Source organism: Grampus griseus, assembly GCF_964374135.1.
Source record: "Grampus griseus genome assembly, chromosome: 16".
Taxonomy (NCBI): domain Eukaryota; kingdom Metazoa; phylum Chordata; class Mammalia; order Artiodactyla; family Delphinidae; genus Grampus; species Grampus griseus.
Window position 1 is genome coordinate 28639416 of NC_139010.1, and position 21809 is coordinate 28661224.

At 38.9% G+C, this 21809-nt stretch overlaps 1 protein-coding gene across 4 annotated transcripts in view; it reads left to right on the forward strand.

The window, feature by feature from the left end:
* KAT6B (lysine acetyltransferase 6B) overlaps positions 1-21809 on the forward strand; it is a 226720-nt gene that overhangs the window by 162388 nt on the left and 42523 nt on the right. For 3 of the 4 annotated variants that reach the window (XM_082673136.1, XM_082673134.1, XM_082673135.1), the window contains 7 exons: positions 7656-7771; positions 7999-8080; positions 10527-10659; positions 13496-14427; positions 15420-15541; positions 17094-17209; positions 19501-19642. In XM_082673136.1, coding sequence (XP_082529262.1) covers positions 7656-7771; positions 7999-8080; positions 10527-10659; positions 13496-14427; positions 15420-15541; positions 17094-17209; positions 19501-19642 — 1643 coding nt within the window. The remainder of the gene's footprint in view (positions 1-7655; positions 7772-7998; positions 8081-10526; positions 10660-13495; positions 14428-15419; positions 15542-17093; positions 17210-19500; positions 19643-21809) is intronic. The other variant, XM_082673137.1, reaches the window with a different exon arrangement.

Here is a 21809-nt window from a genome sequence, read left to right on the forward strand (position 1 = left end):
TTTCACACTGACGAATGACACTGTTGTGTGATGATTCTTCCTCCTCCTGTGAAGGTTTAACTTGATAGGCCCTGAGTGGTTCTGCAGCTCTCAGAACCTGACTAAGAGGAGAGAGCCTTGGAAATAAGACATTTCAAACTCTGCTTGAGAAATGCTTTCTGACAGTCTTTTTGATGGGCTTTACAGATTCATTAAAACTCTTTCACCTGCCCATGGTATCATAGCTAGTGACAAAAGGGCATGGAAACATTATCTGTATGTTCAGGTTAATAAATTTCACTCCTGCAATCTCCTTGTTTTATCCTGGTGAGGTAGTGCCTCACTCATCAGTTCTGACTCTGTAGTTATCTTTTGGGTTTTCCCACGAGGCTCATTCTGAATGAATTATTGTTTTGTGTAACTGCCTGATAAATTTAGTGGTGTTCTCTTGTCTAGGGTTTACCCTTTGTGATTTTTAAGGTGGTACTTTAAAAACACCCTTAACTGTTTCATTTCTTGAGTATCTATTTGTCTGGGCGCCTAGACAGATTAAAGACATACTTAAATCTGGAAAGAAAAGTTCCCTTCATATATTTCCTTACCTCTGGTGATACACTTACTTGAGCTGATAAGAGATCATTATCTCCTAGATCATAACTTCAAGGCCTCTTTCACAGGTATAAAGGCTTGTAATTCTAAACAGGTAGATCTTAGATTTTCTGATGTAACCAATCTCCCTTCGTCTTTCCCAGATGGAAGACCTGCCAAAGGAGAGGTTTGATTTCCTTTATACTTGGAGGTCACTGAAATATTTTTCCCCCTGAAGTTTCTTACTTTTCCAGGGTGTATAGGTGTAGTGTTATGTTTTCTCTTTTCAAAAATGATCTCTTATTTTCTTTTTTAACACATTATTGACTGGGGGATTTTTGCAGAAACTAACGCCTGTGGCCGAAATATGTCTCCGGCCAAGAATGTGTTAACAAATGGAGAAGAATGGATTGCGGATGCTATCTAGAAGGCTTCTATCCAGAGTCATTTTGTGAGCCTCCTCCCTTCAGGTAGAATGAGCTAGAGGCTTTGGAGTTGAGATATGGGTCGTGGCAGAAATTCAAGCCCTGGGGTCATCATGTCCCTTTGTTTAGGGTAGAGGACGGGCTTGGAGTACTTCTCTGGACTCCACAGTGTGATCTGGCTCTAGTGTTAAGGTTCACTTAATCTTCCCTTGAGTGTACTGTGCCAGTCTGGATTTAGCTAGTTTAGTTTCTCCCCCCCAAAAAATTTTTTTTTCCAAACTCAGGGAGATGCACTGTAGACATTTACTTCATCTGGTATATGAGTGGACTTTGCAATTTGCTAGTCTTGAAATAGAAGGACCAAAATAAAATATGGTTCTTCTTAGAGAGCTTGGAGGGATTTTGTAGTTATAATGCTCTGTTGTGACACGTTGGTGATTATAAGGGAAAAAGAATAAAATAGGCTAGACACCGCTGGCTCAATGGTGTCCTGCAGTAATGGTGAGATCCCCATTGTCATGGTCCAGTTCAGTTTCGGAAGTGGGAATTACAGAGTGGCTGGTAGCCCTGGTTGGCCTCATGGAAGTGGCCACTGTCTCACACTCAAGAGAGTCCACTGGTTCTGGGATTGCATTGAGACTGTTTGTAATGATCAAAGGAATCCCTAATGTAAGATGTTTCTGTGAAAAAAATACCCATAGCAGTATAAAACCCAAAAAAGGAAATATAGATGGCAGCCCATAAGGAGGATCACTCTTAAATGTGTTTCCCATATGTTCCTGTAGGTTTTTAGTCACCTCTATCTGAAGTACCATTTGTATGATATCACATTTAGACTGCTTAGATTTCATAGACCTGAGTAATAAGTGTTTCCTTCTGCTTACATCATAAAGTAAAGCCAATTAGAAATTTCTGTGTTTTTAAAGATGGCTCAGTGCTGCAAATGGGCAGTATATTCTTTAACTATGCTTTTCCTGCTGGAAGTTCTTTTGAAAAAAATAATTCAAGTTTGCAGGTAGTAAAAATGTGAAGTGAGGTACATAGTACAAGGAGACCCAAATGTGGTGTTCCAGTCCTCTTTGCTTGCTGGCTATGGAACTGTAACTTTAGACATCTGTGAAATTCAGAGGGTGACGTCTGCACCCCACATCCACAGGGCTGTTGTGAGGATCCAGTGAGATAATGCTATGAAGATTATCAGTAACTATAAAACATTACCCAAAGATGAAAGATTATTCGAAGCACTAAAATGAATGTGGGACTCATTACGTAGTCTTCAGGTCTATGGAAATGTTGGGACTAGGAAGTGATTTTACTTGACTTTCATGGATCAGCCTACTTTGAAATTAACACTGTTATATTCTCTTTGCCTCATTAAGACCAAATTATCTTTAATTAGCTTCACATAAGTATTAGATATTATACCAAATGAAATTTTGTGTCTGCTGCTCAGATTGCTGGGTGGTTAAATCTTACTTACAGATGAGTTGTGTGCATGTGTGTTTTCAAATTAGCAAATCTAAGATAAGTGCACAGTTCAAAATTATAGCATCATTCTAAGTGGAAGCTCATTGACACTGGAGACAGCAAGGCTGCTGTGATGCAGCTGGGAGAGATGGAATATCACCTTTGTACAGTAAAGGGAGCCAGAGCCACAGGGTCCAATGTCAGCCCACCCTCAGGAGACCTGAAGTCTCTCCTGGGCTCGTCTTTATTTGTATGTTAACCCTAAACAAAACTTGCCTGCCTTCTGTTCCCAGACTGAGCTTGTTGGTGTAATATACGGGTATACCAGTGTGTGTATAGTGTGTGTGTGTGTGTGTGTGTATTTTTAAAATCACTAGTTTCTTAAGGTTACTGTGAGAAAATGCCCCAGGGATTTGTTGGTTAGTCATCCAGTTTCACACTGAGTAGATACAGAAATAATTAGGTTTGGAAGGAGACCCTTGACTAGAAAGAAACCTCAAGATGGACTCCAAAGAGGAATAGACAGGGATGGAGGAGGAAGTGTTGGTGAGCCCCACCCTCCACAAGCCCAAAGCTGGATTGACCATCCAAGCAGAGTAACAGGAAGCAGAAGCCTTGTTCAGGCCTGTTACTTCACTAAACTTATGCTGGTATGATTAACAGTGACCTCCATGTAGCAAAATCTAAAGGTGCCTTCTAAGTTTTGGTCACAATCTAATGGACATCTTTCAGTCCACACCAGATATTTGACTTGTTGAGAATATTTTTCCTTGAAAATATCTAGCCATAGTTGACTCAGCCATACTTGACTTGTTGAGAATATTTTTCCTTGAAATGTTCTCATCCTTTGGCTTCCGTGATTTCATATTCTCTGTGTTTTCTCTCTACCACTTCTTTCAGATCTTTTGTGAGCTCCTTGGCCTCTCTTCATCCCCTCATAGTTTCTTCAGGATTCTGTCCTTGGCCCTGTGTTTCCTCACTGTGCTTCATAGCTTCTCTTGAGTTCCAGACCATTAGATAAAAATGCCTCCAGAACTTCTCCACTTGACACCCTGCAGGCTCCTCAGAGATAATATCCAAAGCAGCTGATGAACCTTACACTGCTCCTTCCCCCCAAAATACAACCACCACAATAAAAAAAGAAATCTTAGCAAACAGACAACATCCTGCTTCTCCTCAGGGATTTCCCGTTTCAGCAAATGGCATCCCACCAGCTACTCATTCAGTTCTACAAGCCCTCCTCTATCCTATTCTCTCATAGCAAGAAATCACCAAAAATGCATTGGTTTTATGTCCTAATATGTATCCTACATCCTCAGTATATCCATAACCCGCACCAGACCTGCTCAGAGCTGCTATTGTAATAACCTAACTTTAATATTTACCCTCTTTCCCCTTATCCATTTTCCATACTTAAGCCTAAGTTACTTTTTAAAATTGTAAATCTAATTACAGAATTTTTTAGTGTCCTCCAGTTAACCTTAGGAAAAATCCAAGCCCAGAATACTCTTCTGGATTGGGCTCCTGTTGACCCCTTTGCACATCACCATCCCCTTCACACTAGTTATATCAAACCTCTTTCCTCTTCTTGAATGTCACCGTGTTCTCCTCTCCCTCTGCACATGCCGTCTTCTCCCACCCTGCTCCCCGCTCTGGTCCCATCTGTTCCCACTCATCCTTTGGGTCTCTTCTTTAGGAAGGCCTGCCTCTAACCTCCTGCTAGATTTACCCATATCTCCAAGCCACCCCATCCTAATTCTTGTCTAATGGTTGTCTTTCCTGGTGGACTGTGTGATCTGAAATGTCTGTCTTTTTCCTCACTGTGTCTCAGATGGACAGATGGTTGGTCAGATAGCCAATCCGAGGGACCGAGTGTCTTGAATCTTTCATAGTTTTCCGTTGCTGCTATAACACGTTGCCACAAAATTGTTGACAGAATTCAGTTCCTTGCGTATGCAGGACCGAGATCCCCATTTTCTTGCTGTCAGGTGAACGGCATTCCCTGCTTCTAATGGACACCCATATTCCTTGGCTTGTGTGTGGCTTCCCCCACACTGGGTGGAGTCCTTCTGCTATTTTGAACCTCTCCTCCTCCTCGTTTCATCTCATCTTACTAACCCAGCTGGAAGATTCTCTGCTTTTAAGTACTCGTGATTAGATTGGGCCTACCCAGATAATTCAGGATAGTCTCCCCATCTCAAGGCCTGTACCCTTAGTCACGTCTGCAAAGCCCCTTTTGCCATGTCAGGTACTATATTGGCAAGTTATAGGGATTACAGTATAGATATCTTTGGGGGGCATTATTCTGTCTACTACAGAGCCCATGTTTTTTTTTCTCCCATAGTACTTACTCCAAAAATCATTTCTACTGGTTTGTGGTCTCACTGGTACTTGTTTAATTTTAAACAATACGCCTCTGGTTTTGCTAGATAAAACTGTTATAAGCTACCAGTGCTTAGTATGTGCTGGTAATAGGAATGAATGAGTGAATGAATATATATATTATGTTCTCAAATCAGATAAATTGCAAACCACAAAAATAAAACAAACTCCAGAAGGGTAAACCGCCCTGAATTGTGTCATCAGAGAGAACCCAAATTTTAGGGGGAACTGTTGAATTTATGGAATGGCTAAATGGGAGGTAAGGACTTGCATTATCAATAGTATTGTTGTCCTTTATCTAATTATTATAGATTGTGTAGTAGTATGTCAAGATTCAGTTACAGTCTTTTGTGTTATTTTAAAGTTGGCCGTGAGAAAGTAAAGAGGAAATGTTTCTTCATCTCTCAGCATCCTTTACAGAATCATAGAAATTTAGAGCTGGAAGGGATCTATGGCCAATTCTCTTGAGCTAAATAAAGGTAAGATTGCTGCCTAAAGAAAAGATAGGCTGAAGATTTTAGAATTTGATAGGGTAGCTTAAGTGGTAGTAGTTGAGATATAATATTACTTTGAGAGAAAGCAATAAGAGGAAACATATTCCTTGCTCTTGATTAAAAGTGGCTGAAATCCATTAACTTTCAAAATGTACAATTAATTATTAAAAAGTATTTTTCATAGGATATCTGCGAGAATAAATACTGAGCTATATAATATGATGTGAATTACCTTAGTTGCTGGATATTGAGCTATAAAGTACAAAAGCAGATTTTGATGTAGAGAAAAATTTAGTGCATGAAATTGAGGTCATATGTGCTAGTGATGTATGACTTACAGGAAGTAATAAAAAGGGAGAAAAAAAGAGAAGTAAATGGTATACTTTTAAGCTGATGGGACCCATTTTAAGGGTGGAATTTAAATTGCTGTTCTTTAAAACTTGAGTTTTTACCCCCCTTAGTACCTAAGGGGAGGGGAAAAACCTGATCAAAGTAGAACTTCCCCTCCCCCTTCAGAGTGTACTTCTTAAAGTCAAAAAGCAAGCTGTCTTTGCTGTTCCTGAGCAGACAGAGGTGATTGATAACCATTTTTATATATTTAAACTCTTCCCCCCCACATTCATTTGAATGAGAGAAGCCCTTGTAAAAGAATAGTGTCATAGGTTAAATGCATCTGCCTGGGTGTCTCTCCTGCCTGAGGTCGTAATCCTATGACAACATTTTATTTGCTCAACATCTTAAATACAGATGTTTAGATTTTTTTTTTAACTCAGGAATAGTGTGCTTTTATTAACAGTATTGATGATTGATTTTGAATGTTTTTACTTCAAAAAGCCAAGTCTCCTGGTGGGTGGAATTTCATGAAGCACCTGTTAAGCTTTAGGGAGGAGGACCTTTTTGGCAGCAACCCAAACTACATATTTAAACAATGAGCCTGCCAAAGTCAGGAAATTATAAAACAGTTTTGAAATTTCAGGATCTGCTTTTTTTTTTTTTTTTATTACCCCTCAGGTTTCTTTTGCAGCTTGGTAATAAGTTCTTTCACATGGAATTTACTAACGTTCTTACTGTTTTAAGACCAGATTTAGAAAAGTAAAATCAAATTTGGAGATCTTAGGTTTATGTGATAAAAGACCATCAAATTTTAAACTGAACTGCCTTCCAAAGAGTCTAGGCTCACACTCCCCAAACCTTTTGGAGCAATCTATTATTCAGCGTAGCCTGGCTGGCTTCCTTGAATGGCATTGCCCCTCTGGGTCTCCAGTTTTCCTCTGTGAGGTGAGAGCTGCTAGATGAAAAGTGTGTCCAAAACAGTGCAGATGGCCTCTGAGCCTGCGCGTTCGGAGCCTGTGCTCCGCAATGGGAGAGGCCACAACAGTGAGAGGCCCACATACCGCAAAAAAACCACAAACAAACAAACAAACAAAACAGTGCAGAAAAGCTGAACACTCAGGAAAATGGGGGAACGCTTGCTAAGGGTATGTTTCTTGGCATATTCCATTTAGCCTGGATCTTGCAACTTCCAAATTCACTGTTTCTACTCCTACTTACAGATTTTAAGTTCAGCGTCCCAGGGGCAAGATGGCAATAGTTTCTTCTTTGTGTATCCCAGCAATGGGACATTCTTTGTATGCTATTGGATTTTTTTTTCTTTTTTCCATTTGTTTGTTGTATTATGTTAAGCAGCCGCAGATTTTTAGTTAGTTAACCGTTGTTTTAAGATTTCATTATACTCAGAGAGCAGGAATTGTTTGAACTTCGGCACTCTCCTCGCAGGCTGGCAAGCCAGAAAACTTCGGAGTAGATGGTGATCGATGAAGAGGGCGAGGTCAAGAGATTTAACAGAAGGCACAGGCATGGGAACATGATCTTGCGCATACGTTATCTTCAAGTTCTCCAACACTTGTGATTAGAATTGGCGTAAATTTTCCAAATTTCTCTTAGGGAAAACATTTGTACAGTCACTCTCTCACATATGGGGGTGGGGCGGGGGAGACAGAAAGGAAAGTGTAATTTGGATTCTTTGATATATATATATTTTTTTTTTTGATATGGTTTTTTGTTTGTTTTCTGGCCTCACTATGCAGCTTGCGGGGGATCTTAGTTCCCCAACCAGGAATCGAACCTGTGCCCCCTGCAATGGAAGCTCGGAGTTCTAACCATTAGACTGCCAGGGAATTCCCTCTTTGATCTTTTTGTACTTTCAGGTTCCTAAGGTTCTTTGGCTGGCATCATCACCATCTATTAAATATTAGGGAACGGGAGTTTAAAAAATTGAAGGCACCGGTCCCATAAAGCAATTTGCTTTTTATTCTTATAGGACACCCATCCTGTTTGAAATTTTGTCCTGAATTAACAACAAACGTAAAGGCCTTAAGGTGGCAGTGCATCGAATGCAAGACATGCAGTGCATGTAGAATCCAAGGCAAAAATGCAGTAAGTATGGCTCTCAGTAGTCTGTCTCCAGGTAAATTGTTAGTTTTCAGTGTTAAGGTTTTTCATTTTTATAGATTGTTGCTATTTTTAAATGTTTAAATACATTTCAACAGGGATCGTGGTGCTCCTTCCTTATATTTTATTTTTGTTAATTGGATAACATAAGAATTTGTGGCCTTTTACAGTTGATTTCAGTCTCAATTAGTCTCTAATATGTTATATTGCAGGATAATATGCTTTTCTGTGACTCGTGTGATAGAGGATTCCATATGGAGTGCTGTGATCCCCCACTTTCCAGAATGCCAAAAGGTGAATTTTAAACCATATTTAAAAATGTGTTTTATTGTGTACACATTAGCCTTGTCCTAATGTCTGACAGCTCAGAAGTATACAGGTTCCTTAAGCATTTTTTTCATCCCTCCTACCTTCCCTATACTTGAGGGTTTAGTACAGGTTGTGAGCAGAGAAGTGTAAAAGCATTGAGTTTGGGGGTAATGTATATGATAAATACTCTAATTCATCCACAGGACTAAAAAGACCATTCCTGTCCTGAAACCACTCCCCTATTAGAATAAGTTTAGATTAGGTAGGTCAAAAGTTTAGAGTACTCTCCATGTTATTCAGTACAATGTTCAGAGGTAAGAAATTACCTATTTTCAATGATGGTGTTAATGATGACTCCAGAAAAGTCCTATGACAGGAGCCATCACCATTTTCTTGGCCATTAGTTGATAATTTTGAACATGAGGATCTGAACTATCTTACATGGATATATCCATATAGGATATGGATTTTCTTTTCTGTTTATCGGGTAGTCAGCCAAGCTCAGCCTTCTTTTTCTCATATGATAATATATTAAACATTAAAAATAACTTTGCTTTCTTATTACAAAATTTATACATTTTCATTGTGAAAGATGTAGAAAATATAGATTGGCAAAAAGGAATAAGAACAATCAGTTAGAAATTCCTTCCCTGCCCCCACCCACCCCTTTAAAAAGAAATGGAACAGTCTGTACATGTTTATGGTTTTTCCCTCTTAACAATAGCTTTTCACATTCCCACATCATTAAATGTTCTCCTAAACATACTTTTTAATAAGTGTGTAGAACTCCATAGTACATAGAGCAGGGGTTACAAACCTGGTGACTGTGGGCCACAGAAATGTTTTGTTGGTTATCTATCTATCTATCATCTATCTATCTGTATCTCTCTATATATTTTTTAAAGACTTCTCTTAACTGCATTACAGAAGAGCTGGTGCAATATTTTTTAAATTTTGCATTTGAATTGTCAGTGCCCCATTCTGCCTCAGTCTCACTGCAACCTGTTGCCTTACATTCCAGCTTGCTTCAGTCATATATATTATACCTGGGTGGTTCCTGAACATAATTGATTTTGCAACCCCATGTAAAGAAAAGAATAACTTATTTAACCAATCCCCTATTGTGGATATTACAAATGTTTCCAATTTTTTCCATCCACAATTATTGCCTTAAGATAAATTCCTCCGGGAGGAATTGCTGGATCAAAGACTGTGTACATGAAAGGCTGTATCAGTTTTCAGACCAACCACCAGTGTATGAGAATACCTGTTTCCCTGTATAAATGACCAGCACTCACTATTACTATATTTCGTTGAATCTAAGACACACTTTTTTAAAAAACATTTTAACATCTTTGAAATCAGATTCATCTTATAGTCTGTGGTATCTTAGATTCAATGTAATACAGTGTTTTTATTTAAAATTTTTACCAATTAGGTAACAGAAAAAAGATGTCTGATGATTTTTTTCTTTAAATAATGAAATTGAACTTTTTTGTGTTTGATTATTGGCTGTTTGTATATCATCTTGTAAAGTACCTGTTTTTATTCATTAATCATTTTTCATTGGGGTTTTCACTTTTTTCTTACTGATTTGCAGAAGCTCTTTATATTTTTAGGTAGTCAAATCCATGAATCTCTTTCTTTATGGCTTCAGTCTTACATGTCAGTCATGCTTAGATTATATTAATATCCACATAGTTTTCCTGGTGCTTGTAACATTTAATTTTGCCATATAATATTCATCTGCCTAGAATTTGTGTTTATAAAAGATAGGAAATAATTATTTTCCTTCCAGATAGACAGCTGTATGTTCTATCACCCTTTACTCAATCGTTTCATCCTTTCCCCACTGATTTGAAATACAACTTTCATGATATGCTAAACTTTTCAGTTGTTCTGGCCTTTCAGTTCTTATCCATTGACCTGCTTCCATATGCCAGGTGCATAGTTTTAATTATTGTAGCTCCATAGTACTTAAACATTTTAAGTTTTAATTTTAAAAACTATATCTTATAATTTAGTTAGAAAATTTTCAAAAAGAGACAAAACAAATACTTTTTTCCCAGAAATTTCAAAAAAACAATTGACTTGAAAATGTCTCCCTCCAATCAAAAGATATATAATATGACAAGATTGGGTTTTCATGTGTGTTTACATAGTCTAGGGAAGCTTGGTGACATGTTGGGAAAAGCCTTATTGGAAGAGTTCTGAGATGGGTCAGCCCTCTGCTCTCAGCACCTTGACCCTGGGGAAATTGACCTTTAATGACAGCTTCCTGAGGAGAATGACAGAAGGGAGTGATCCATCTTCTAGGGTCAATTTCTGCATACAGGCATCCTTGGGCAGCTTATTACAGCTGCAGTTTATATTTAATCTCTCTCCTAAAATCAAACATTAAAATATTTTTCTCATATATATATTAATTCAGGGATGTGGATTTGCCAAGTCTGCAGACCAAAGAAAAAGGGAAGAAAACTACTTCATGAGAAAGCTGCACAAATAAAACGACGATATGCAAAACCCATTGGACGACCGAAAAATAAATTAAAGCAACGATTGTTGTAGGTTGAGATCTTATCAAAAGAAATCTTTAATGTTGTGCTTTAAGATATAGTTGATTGTAACCCCCTTAGATTCCATTATCTTTTTAGTATCATTTTTACAAACTCAAGGGATGAGGAATATTTCTCCTTTTGCATAAGCTGTGGAAATTTTTTTGAAAATAACATTTTAAATTACAGTTGGCATTTCGGGGTCTTCTGTTGGCAGTATCTGTGATGCTAAGTGACATTTTTCAAGCAGCAGGATAGAAGCAGAATGTAAGAATTGGAAACAGTTTTTCTGTCTACTTTATTATTGGCTGAACATTAGAAGAGCTTACTTATATGAATATTTTTTCTGGGGGTTTTTAAAACAAGAGAGGGATTTGTTCACATCTCTAGTGACTCTCTTTTGTTACCCCAGATAACTTTTTAGAAAAATACTTCTCTTTTCTGGTGCTAATTTAGTATTACAACTTTTTAAGATCCCTTTTCTGAAATAGGAGCTTCTAAGAAACCTGCAAACTACTGTCCTAATTTGCCTCCAAAGAGTTAGACAAGACCATTTGGTATGTGCACATGTGTGCAAACATACAGACAAAATAATATATTTGCAGTAGCCTGCAATTCTACTATGATAGCCCCATTTCCTCTAGCCTGTTGCCACATAGATGCCTTTAAAGCCAAGTAGAACATTTAGTAGGAGTTACTTGGAGAAGTAGAGAAAAGATAAGAGGAGAAATGGATGTATTTTTTTTTAACCTATATAGAGTATAGAACTGACTGACTATCAGCATTAGGTAAGATGTTTAGAAATGAAATCAGTAGACTTGCATATCTGAAGCAGCTCTATCAATAAGACCGTTGCCCTTCTCTTTAGGCTTAGTGAAAGGGTCACTGTGATGTAGAAATGAATAGAGCTCTGCACACACAGTGAAGAAACACCAGGTGTCTAATTTACTTGCTTACTCTTCCCCCCCCCAATTTTATCTGAAGCAATTCACTTTATTACCTGCTCTCAGAAAAACAGTATTCTCCCGCACCTTTACCTCCCAAAGGAGAAATAGAAAAATGCATGCTCCTTTCTAAAGTGTTCTATGAAACGTTATGAAAACCTTCTAACTGGTGGACATCTTAATATGGAATTTGTGTTCATTTCTAGAGGCAAACATGAAACCTATTCATGAATAAAATCTTTCATATTAGCATCTCTTGAAGTAGAAATTATATGTTTTTGCATTCGTCCAGTGTAAGCATTTTTCCCGAAATGGGACTGTATCCTCAGGGCCCAATTAAGAAAACCAAATTAGGATATAACTTTCTAAACAAAGGACACAGCTGAAAATTGCATCTGGCACCAATCCTAACTTTTTGTTTGTCCAAAATTGTCCTTTGAGCTTAGGAATTTTTAAGACAGTCTAGGGAGTTTTCCTTTTTACATGCTTTATAAACGTATTATCCTTTCTGGACAATTGATTCCAGATACAGTCCAAATGTAGCATTCTGATGTGAAACATTTTAGCCTGGATGAGTAGTTTATTGGTAACTCTCACTGTGACACTAGAGATCTCTAGCTCTAACCTGATTTGGCTGACTCGGTGGCATTGGGTGAAGCTCCTGGCGGTTGAGCTGCTTCGGATGAGCCTAGTAGCTCACTCTGTTGATCTGCGCCAGCCTCCCCTTTAGCTGACTGCCAGAATTATTCATTAAATCTCTGTGTATAGGATGACCACTAAGCTATGCTCTTCTATTTGTAATTATTTAAGATATTTTTATAATTCAAGATCATATCATTTTCAGGCTTCCATTTCATCATTACTAGCCTTCAGCTCAGTTGATAATTTTTAAGCTCCATTCTTGGGCCCCAGCACTGCCATAATTCACATGCAAATGTTTCTGTTGAATAAAATTCTGCTGCAAAATGGGTAGCTTTCCAAGCCCTAGCCTGAGGTGAGGACAGGCAGCTGCCATTCCTGTAAGCAGCTGTGCTAGGGGAGTGACCTCCGGTCTCCATTGACCACACAGCTGTATGGGCAGAACCAGCATCAAATGAACTGAAACAGCAGTCAGAACCAGTGTATAAAGATTCTGATGCCAAGTGTCTGATAATGACCATGGTAAATGTGCTGCGTCTTCACCAGACTTTCCATGTCATGTCTGACCCGCTGTAGCTTTTCTTTAATCATTTCTTCAGTTTTTTGCTATTGTTGTCCTTTTTTCAGCAGTATTTTATGCTGTAATTAATTGTCTCCTCTACTTAGAGAGTATTATTGGTTATCTTATCATCCTAAGCATAAAGTGCTAAGTGGAAATCTTTTAATGTTTTCTTTAAAAAAAAAAAAAAAGATGTACTAATTTATAGATGTAACCAAATTCTATTTATATAAATTTTCCATTTGAGTTAAAATTACTTCTAACTAGAGATTAGATAAGCTTCTTCTTTTGCTTCTAGATAATACTTATGACTTATTTCCTTTAATACTTTAAAAAAGACATTTCAGGAAATCATAATTACTTGTGACGACACAAGGGGTCACATTTTTATTTAAAAGCATTGGATGATCTTTTAGTCTCTTCAAAAATTTTCTTATCCATATTGCCCTTGGTTCCACATGATTTTTCCAGTACCTGTTGGATGGGCCCTGGGAGAATCATGACATGCCAGTGTAGGGACTACAACCTGTTTCAACAGAGAAACACCTAGGTGGAGGCACACACACACAAGCAGCGCTTAGGGTTGCAATTCAGTTTCTTAAGTTTAAGCACATTGAATGCATCTAGTTGCTATAAACTTGTGTTAGATACCTTTATAATTCTATTATTAAATGCTGATACTATTCTCTAAATTTTTGCCTAGGTCTGTAACCAGTGATGAAGGATCCATGAATGCATTCACAGGAAGGGGGTCACCTGGTAGGGGTCAAAAGACTAAAGTCTGTACCACACCTTCATCTGGTCATGCTGCATCTGGGAAGGACTCAAGCAGCAGATTGGCTGTTACAGACCCCACTCGGCCTGGTGCCACCACCAAAATCACCACCACCTCCACCTACATTTCTGCCTCTACACTTAAAGTTAACAAGAAAACCAAAGGGCTCATTGATGGCCTTACTAAGTTTTTTACACCATCACCTGATGGTCGCAGATCACGAGGTGAAATAATAGACTTTTCAAAGCACTATCGTCCAAGGAAAAAGGTCTCTCAGAAACAGTCATGCACTTCTCATGTGTTGGCTCCAGGTACCACACAAAAGCTAAAACCTCCACCTTCTTCACTCCCACCCGCAACCCCCATCTCTGGTCAGAGCCCCAGTTCACAAAAGTCCAGCACTTCTGTTTCTTCTACCTCTCCCCAGAGTTCTTCCAGCCAGTCCAGTGTGCCCTCCTTTAGCAGTCTCACTAATAACAGCCAGCTGAAGGCACTCTTTGATGGGCTCTCTCATATCTATACCACTCAGGGACAGTCTCGCCAAAAGGGACACCCAAGTTATGCACCACCTAAACGTATGCGTCGTAAAATCGAATTCCCTTCCACGGCAAAATCAAAAGCCCATTTCTTTGGAAAAAGAGATATTAGAAGTAGATTTATTTCTCACCCCTCCTCCTCTAGCTGGGGGATGGCTAGAGGACGTATTTTTAAAGCAATTGCTCACTTCAAGCGAACAACTTTCCTTAAAAAGCACAGGATGCTAGGCAGGTTAAAATATAAAGTGACCCCTCAGATGGGGACCCCCTCACCAGGGAAGGGGAGCTTGACAGACGGAAGGATTAAACCTGATCAGGATGATGGTAAGCAAAAGGTCAAAGCTCCAACCAAACCTGCGTCCCGTCCCTTTCTCCCCAACCCCCCCAAAAAAAGAATCAGTCAATTCCTATTTGTCACATAGGTCTTAGCTATTTCTCTTGTTCTCACTTCACTTTCATACAGAAGCAGTGAAACTTTGACCTTTTTCTAATGCTGACTAAACTTCCAAAATGTTGTTTTTCCAACTAATACTCTCCCACTTTTTATGACTTATTTCCATTTGTAGTGACACTAGGACCCCCCCAGATGCGTCCGTAGCATTGCTTATGGCTTTGTAGTCCCGCATGAGTAGCCACTGTTAACGCCTCTGCCATGTTCCTCCCCGTGCTACCTCTTCAGCCACAGCGCTGCGTGGCCATGTGCTGTCCGTGCTTCCGGCAGCGGGGACATCAGCTCCTCGTCTCCCTCTGTCCATTGCTTTCTCATGACAAAGTTCATCCTGCTTCCTTCTCAACAAAGCCTGATCTGTGACTCTGTGAAGTGTGCTTTTGGATGTGAGTGTGTCTGTGTGTGTACTCACCTCAGGGAGAAAACTGATTTCATGAATTCATTTAACAAATTGGCCCGTTACATTTGCTACCCTTTATGAAACAAAAGCCAAAAATGTGTCATTTGGACAAAGTGGTAGATTTTATTATCTCAAACGTGATCATGGGAATTCTATACCTAGACATTGATATGCCTTCTAATCTTGGTTGAAAACTATGATTTTGCTTTGTATTGCTCGCTCTTTCCGTCATTTATTTGTTGAAGCTATAAAAAGATGACAACAGCAATGATTCAAATAACAATTTGGGTACAGCAGGGAAAAGGTACTGCTGGATCTGTGAGCAGTGCTTAGATGTAAAAGCTAATAAAGCTTTAAAAAAAATCCATATTTGCCCACTTTGGTAATTTGGTGCCATTTTGGTAATTATATGGTGGTTATTCATGATGCAAGTCAGTGAATACACTTTCTGCTGGTTTTAAATGACAGATACAGAAATCAAAATAAGCATCAAACAAGAAAGTACAGATATAAATGTGATTGGAAACAAGGATACCGTTACTGAAGAGGATTTGGATGTTTTTAAGCAGGCCCAGGAACTGTCTTGGGAGGTAAGGCCAGGATACTGCATTCTAGTAATGAGGATAATACGTGACCTTTATATATGAGTACTATGAAATTAACTGCCTTGATTTTATAAAGAATCCCCCTCAAAATCTTTTGTGGTTCTTTAACTGTTACCATCATTTCTGTTGACTCTACATTCGAAAGTAATCACTTTATATAGTGTTGTCTCCACTCTTAAAAGTTAGTAATGGCTCAGGTGGTCTCACAGAATAGGCCAGAGTAGCGGTTATTGAGGCAGATTTTGAAAAACGCTTCTAGGGGTGAAGGAATAGATTTCTGATTATTTTTGCTCAAATTAAGAAAATAGTCCTTTTAAATCATTCACAAAAAGAAGAACATCACTTTTAAAGTGATCGATGTTTCTTCCAGCACAGGTGGCCAGCCATATGAAAAATGTCTCCTGATTTTAACTGTTGGGCATTGGCGAAGGCAATATCGTGTTGCATTATCAGTTGTAATCACTTTTATTTTCATCGTCCAGTAATTTCTTTAAATGATTTCCCTTAACATGTTAACTCTACATAGCTTATTGTCAGCAAAACATTGAAAGGAAAGGCTGTTGGACTTCTGAAAGACAAATTTATTATGGATTGTGAATTCTTCTGTCAGTAGACCACATTCTGTTTCCAGGGCACCATATTCATGGATAGATTCCCACCCCCACCTCACTTCCTTTTTGGGGGAGTAGGGGGCTATCTATAGGCTCTTAAGCTTTATTTTTTGTAGCAACCACTTGGGCTAAATACTTGTGCTTATTTCTACTTGCGGGGCCATTGGATATTTCCATTCCTCATTCTGCATTCTTTGTAGTGTTTCCTTTGGCTAAGATAAAATGTTAAATCCCCCCCACCCCGCCCCGCCATCACTGAGATTTGAAGTCCTTAAATATGACCATTTGGGGGGACCGTATCTGGCGTTCATATATAGACGTGATGAACAGCAGGCAATTACCTGAAAGTTACTGCTAAATCCAAGGCCTTTCTTTCCAACTGGCAACACTGGCGTTTTCATTCAAGAACATTTCTTGTCTGTGTCAGGCACTGGGCTAGACCCAGGGAATGCCACAGTGAATCAGGCCAGCAGAGTTCTTAACCTCCTGCATGGGAGTAAAAGGAGATGGGAATCAAACTGCAAACTTCACAATTGATTATTTATCTACAGTCCTGTTAACTATTACTTGGTGGAGGAACAGGGGACTGTAACAGTGTGACAGTGTGTAACAGCCACATCATCTTATAATTTCCTCAGTTTTAATACATTGTAGCAGATCATTAAATTTAATTCAATAGACATTTGTATGTATTAACAGGTATTCATTTCCTATCTTGGTAATACTGTTTCTTAGGGTATTTATATATGAATCTTATACAAAGTTGATTATTATTTCACAAGGGCCTATAATGTTTTTTTTCAACAACATGAAAATTCACAATTACGATTAGTGTTCTGGTCTTGATAGATTTTCATATCCACTGGTGAAAGAACCAAAATGTAAGTGAAGAAATCCTCATATTTTGTTTTCTTTCTGTCTGACAGAAAATAGAGTGTGAAAGTGGAGTAGAAGACTGTGGCCGGTACCCTTCTGTAATAGAATTTGGGAAATATGAAATCCAAACCTGGTACTCCTCGCCTTACCCACAGGAATATGCAAGGTAATGGAATAAGCCAGGCAGGTATACAACCTTAATGTCTCATATGTGAGGAAGGAACATTCTAAAGCTGGAATTAGGTGATTTTTAGGACATAAATTTTAATAGTCAATTCTTTTTTTTCTTTCGGCCGCAGTGGTTCTTCGTTTCTGCGTGTGGGCTTTATGTAGTGGCAGCAAGCGGGGGGGCTACTTTTCGTTGCGGTACACGGGCTCCTCATTGCGGTGGTTTCTCTTGTTGCGGAGCACGGCCTCTAGGCGTGTGGACTTCAGTAGTTGCAGCACATAGGCTCAGTAGTTGTGGCTCTCGGGCTTAGTCACTCTGAGGCATGTGGGATCTTCCCGAACCAGGGATCGAACCCACGTCCCCTGCATTGGCAGGCGGATTCTTAACCAATGTGCCACAGGGCTGTCCTGATAGTCAAGTCTAAGTGATTGCAAAACTATTACTTTTGCCAGTACCTTCTTATAGCATTCACTGTCGTATGTAAATGCCTTATACTCCTTAGTTACACAGGTGTTGTAAATTTTGCCTTTTAACTTTTAGATCGTTTTTTTCTCTCTTTGGTTAATTGGGGAAGTATTGTTTGTGTAAGAAACCAAATCAAGAAAAAAAATTAGCTGTTGTAAAACATTTGGTGGTTTCTTCTCAGTTGCCTTTTTCGTTTTCCTAATTAGGCCTGTTACTTTTATCTCTGATTTCTGGCATTTTATTGTCAAGTTTTTTTAGAGAAATTATAGCAAAAGAAGGAAAAATGGGAGAAAGTAGGTAGGCGTGGGTAACCTTAAGAGACCCTTCCCCAAATCTTGACTTTTAGAGCCATTTGTGACTAACTTGTTAAAAATGAAGAGAAAATAATGGTACTAGAATTTTCTTTTGTCTTGAACTAAGATTAGCTGTGAAATTGTCTTGAACGAATATATCTAAAAATGGGTATCTTGTGAACAGATTTCTTCCTTCAGGTATGTCAGGGCACAGTTTATTAGTATCTTCTCAAATGCTTTAGCCTGCAAAGTTTCTGGTAATCACAAATTTGCTTTTCTTGTAGAATAGATATCGTCCTTTTCTCTTTCTCGTGGGTGTCTGCCCAATCATCAGAGAAAACGGGGAGGGCGTTCTAGAAGTTAAGTGACAAACTAAGAGTCAGGAGTCTTGGTTTCTTTTCCCAGCTCATATCACTTAGCTGTATGTTCCTTAAAAACTTTTTTTTTTTTAACATCTTTATTGGGGTATAATTGCTTTACAATGGTGTGTTAGTTTCTGCTTTATAACAAAGTGAATCAGTTATACATATACATTATGTTCCCATATGTCTTCCCTCATGCGTCTCCCTCCCTCCCACCCTCCCTATCCCACCCCTCCAGGCTGTCACAAAGCACCGAGCCAATATCTTAAAAACTTTTGAAAAACACCTAAGAGCTTTTACTTGTATGGGTAATTGTAAATCATGTGTTCTAAGAGCTTTGAATAATTTTGCATACGAATCCAAGATTTGAAATTACTGTGATGAGTCTGTATCTAATTCTTCCCAAAACACTTCTCCCCATTTTTATGCCCCAAAGACATTGAAAGTGCTTTTAAACATTCTCTTGTAAATATTAGCAATGTCCACTCAAGCATGATAGGGCACAAGTAAAAAATGGTATAATTTTTAAGGTGGAGAAAAAGTCAGCAGAGGAGAGAAAGCTGTTTGTCTAATGTTATTCAAAGAGTCGGTGGAATTGGTAGGAACAAATAAGGTCTTTTGACTTGACTATATTTACTCCTTTAGACCATGTACTGATGATAACTTTAAAGTTACCTCATCCATAAGAAATGGAAACAACTAAATTCTGGGACTTCTCTGCCTTATAAGTACACAGATCATTTTAAAAATAATGAATTCACTTCTCTCTGAGTAAAAGATTGTTATAGTTACACCACTGATTACACGTACTGTTGAAATTATGACATTAAGTCTGAAATTTAAAAAATATGCATGGATGACAGGACGCCATTGTTTTTAGAGTCATAGTTCCAAGTCTGAAAACCTTTCTTTCTATAGGACATTTCTAAGGAAACAAATTATTTGTTCACAAAGTAAAGGCAGCAAATATTATTAGATTGAAAAATACTATAAGGTTTGTACACTCTACTACTGGCTTTCTTTTTCCTTTTTCTTTTGTTGAAACTACTTCTTTCAAATACTATTATACAGCCTTTTTATGGCTTAGAGAAAGTAGAACAATATTTAATATTTTTCCCCAGGAGTATAGTCAATCTGATTATATTCTTTGATTTTAAAATTTCAACAGATTACCAAAGCTTTACCTGTGTGAATTCTGTCTTAAATATATGAAAAGTAAAAATATTTTGTTAAGACACTCAAGGAAATGTGGATGGTTTCATCCTCCAGCAAATGAAATTTACCGAAGGAAAGACCTTTCAGTATTTGAGGTAAGCATGTATAAATAAAAAACTCAGCATCTGAAACCTAGTGTTTCTAATTGTTGACTATGTACTGATTTGTTCGTAGAAGGTACAAAGTATATTCAGTTTTGGCACTGAAATTCAGACTGCTTTTTCAAATATCTCCATGTTTTGGAATGTTTTTCTAACCATATTAAGCAACCGTTGAGATTGATGATGAATTCCTACTCCATCACATTAACTTTTTTGTCTTCTCCCAAATCCCTGTCTGCACCAGATATATTCGCCAGTGAATTTATGGTCTCCTCAGCTCTTCGTAAATTCTACTTTCTTTGGCAGGAGAAATTAGCTTTGTTCAGCAGCTCCAGCCAATGTCTGGCAGGTGCTCACTCTTCCAGGGAATTGAGCAGCTGTACATATCTCCTCAATACACAACCACCTGTGTTTCCGTCCATTTCTTGGCAGGGTAGATAATCCTTTTGGTGAGATCCCAGCAGATGTTGGGACTCCCCCGACCCCCATCTGGGTAGATGGCCACTCCTGGAGAACTCTGCTCTTCACACGAACCCCTTGTGGCCATGTGTCTGTCATTGTGTGTTCTTGAAGACATTTTGTGTTTTCAGAAATGATTTAGTAGCAGAAGGTCTTTGCCGCTATATCATTTCATTGTTTCATCATGTTCTATTGTCAGTTTCAGGGATCCAGCTTAGCTGAGTCAGTTGTACCTTGAGGAGGCCATGCCTTTTTTCCTGTTATTGCCTGGTCACAGGCCTTCTTAATTCTGTCACTCTGGTTGAGCACTTCCATTGCCCTGACTTATTTTCTTTTCTGTTACCCATCTTGGTACATTGCTTTCATTCCTGGATGCTCAGAGCAAGCCTTCCTTGGACAGCAGATATGTTATCTTCTTTCTCTGAGATAACAATTTTACTTTAGGATTCTCTTTTTCTGAGTTGTTCAGACTGGAAATTTATTATTCTGAACCACATTTCTCTTTAATTCTTGTCTGTAATGTTTTGCATTAAATTTAACGTAGGGGAGGGTCATACATAGGTTTCTCTCATGGACCAGGCTTCCTCTCTCAGACAGTCTTGGGCCCATTACTTTTTTCCCAAGACGCATCAGAGAACGCATGTAACTCCAACTGTATCTTATGATTTTTTTTTTTTTTTTTTTTTTTTTTGCGGTATGTGGGCCCTCACACTGTTGTGGCCTCTCCCGTTCCAGAGCACAGGCTCTGGACGCGCAGGCTCAGCGGCCATGGCTCATGGGCCCAACCGCTCCGCGGCATGTGGGATCTTCCCGGACCGGGGCACGAACCCGTGTCCCCTGCATCGGCAGGCGGACTCTCAACCACTGCGCCACCAGGGAAGCCCATCTTATGATTTTTTAAAACTCCTCTTCCTGGTTATATCAGGCTCTTTCGGCAAGCTTGAAGGAAGAAGGGTATTGTTGCTAGGAAGATTTGGTAATATGTTTGTTTTTACTAAACAGGAGGCACAGGGTTTCTCAACCAGGGGACTGTTCACATTTCAGGCTGGATGATTCTTTGGTGTAGGGGGCATCCCGTGCATTGTAGGACGTTTAGCAGCATCCCTGGCCTCTGCCCACTAGATGCCAGTAGCACCACACCTCCTCCAGTCAGAACAACGAAAAACATCTCCAGACATAGCCAATGTCCCTTGGGGAACAAAAGTCACCCCCCAGTGAGGACCACTGGGCTAACGAGAAAGCCGAATGCAAGTCGCTGTCTTCCTGTTGTTAGTATTGGGATGCTACTTGGCCAGCCCCAACAGGTTGAGACAACAGAGCTGCTCTCAGTTGAACCTTAATTAATGAATGTCACAAGTTCCACTTAACTTTTGGCACCTTTCTTAATGCCTTGGAAGCTTTCTTCTAACCAAAAGAAAATGAAAATCATTGTCTCATTGTTTCTCAAAGGGTGAAACACATTGTTGGCTTTAAGTAATTGTTAAATAAATGAGTATAACTCTGCCTGAGGGGGTGAAACTCTCATAAATCCAGAGAGAGTCTTCTCAGGGGTAAGAGAGACTCAGTCTTGTTATCCTGATAAGAATGGTCTATTTCAGGGTAGGTGTTTTGGGACCATACAGAGATGAAAGGGGAAAAATCAGAAGCAGATCTGTAAAATTTATGCATAAAAATTATTGAAGGAGTTGGATTGGATAATTGC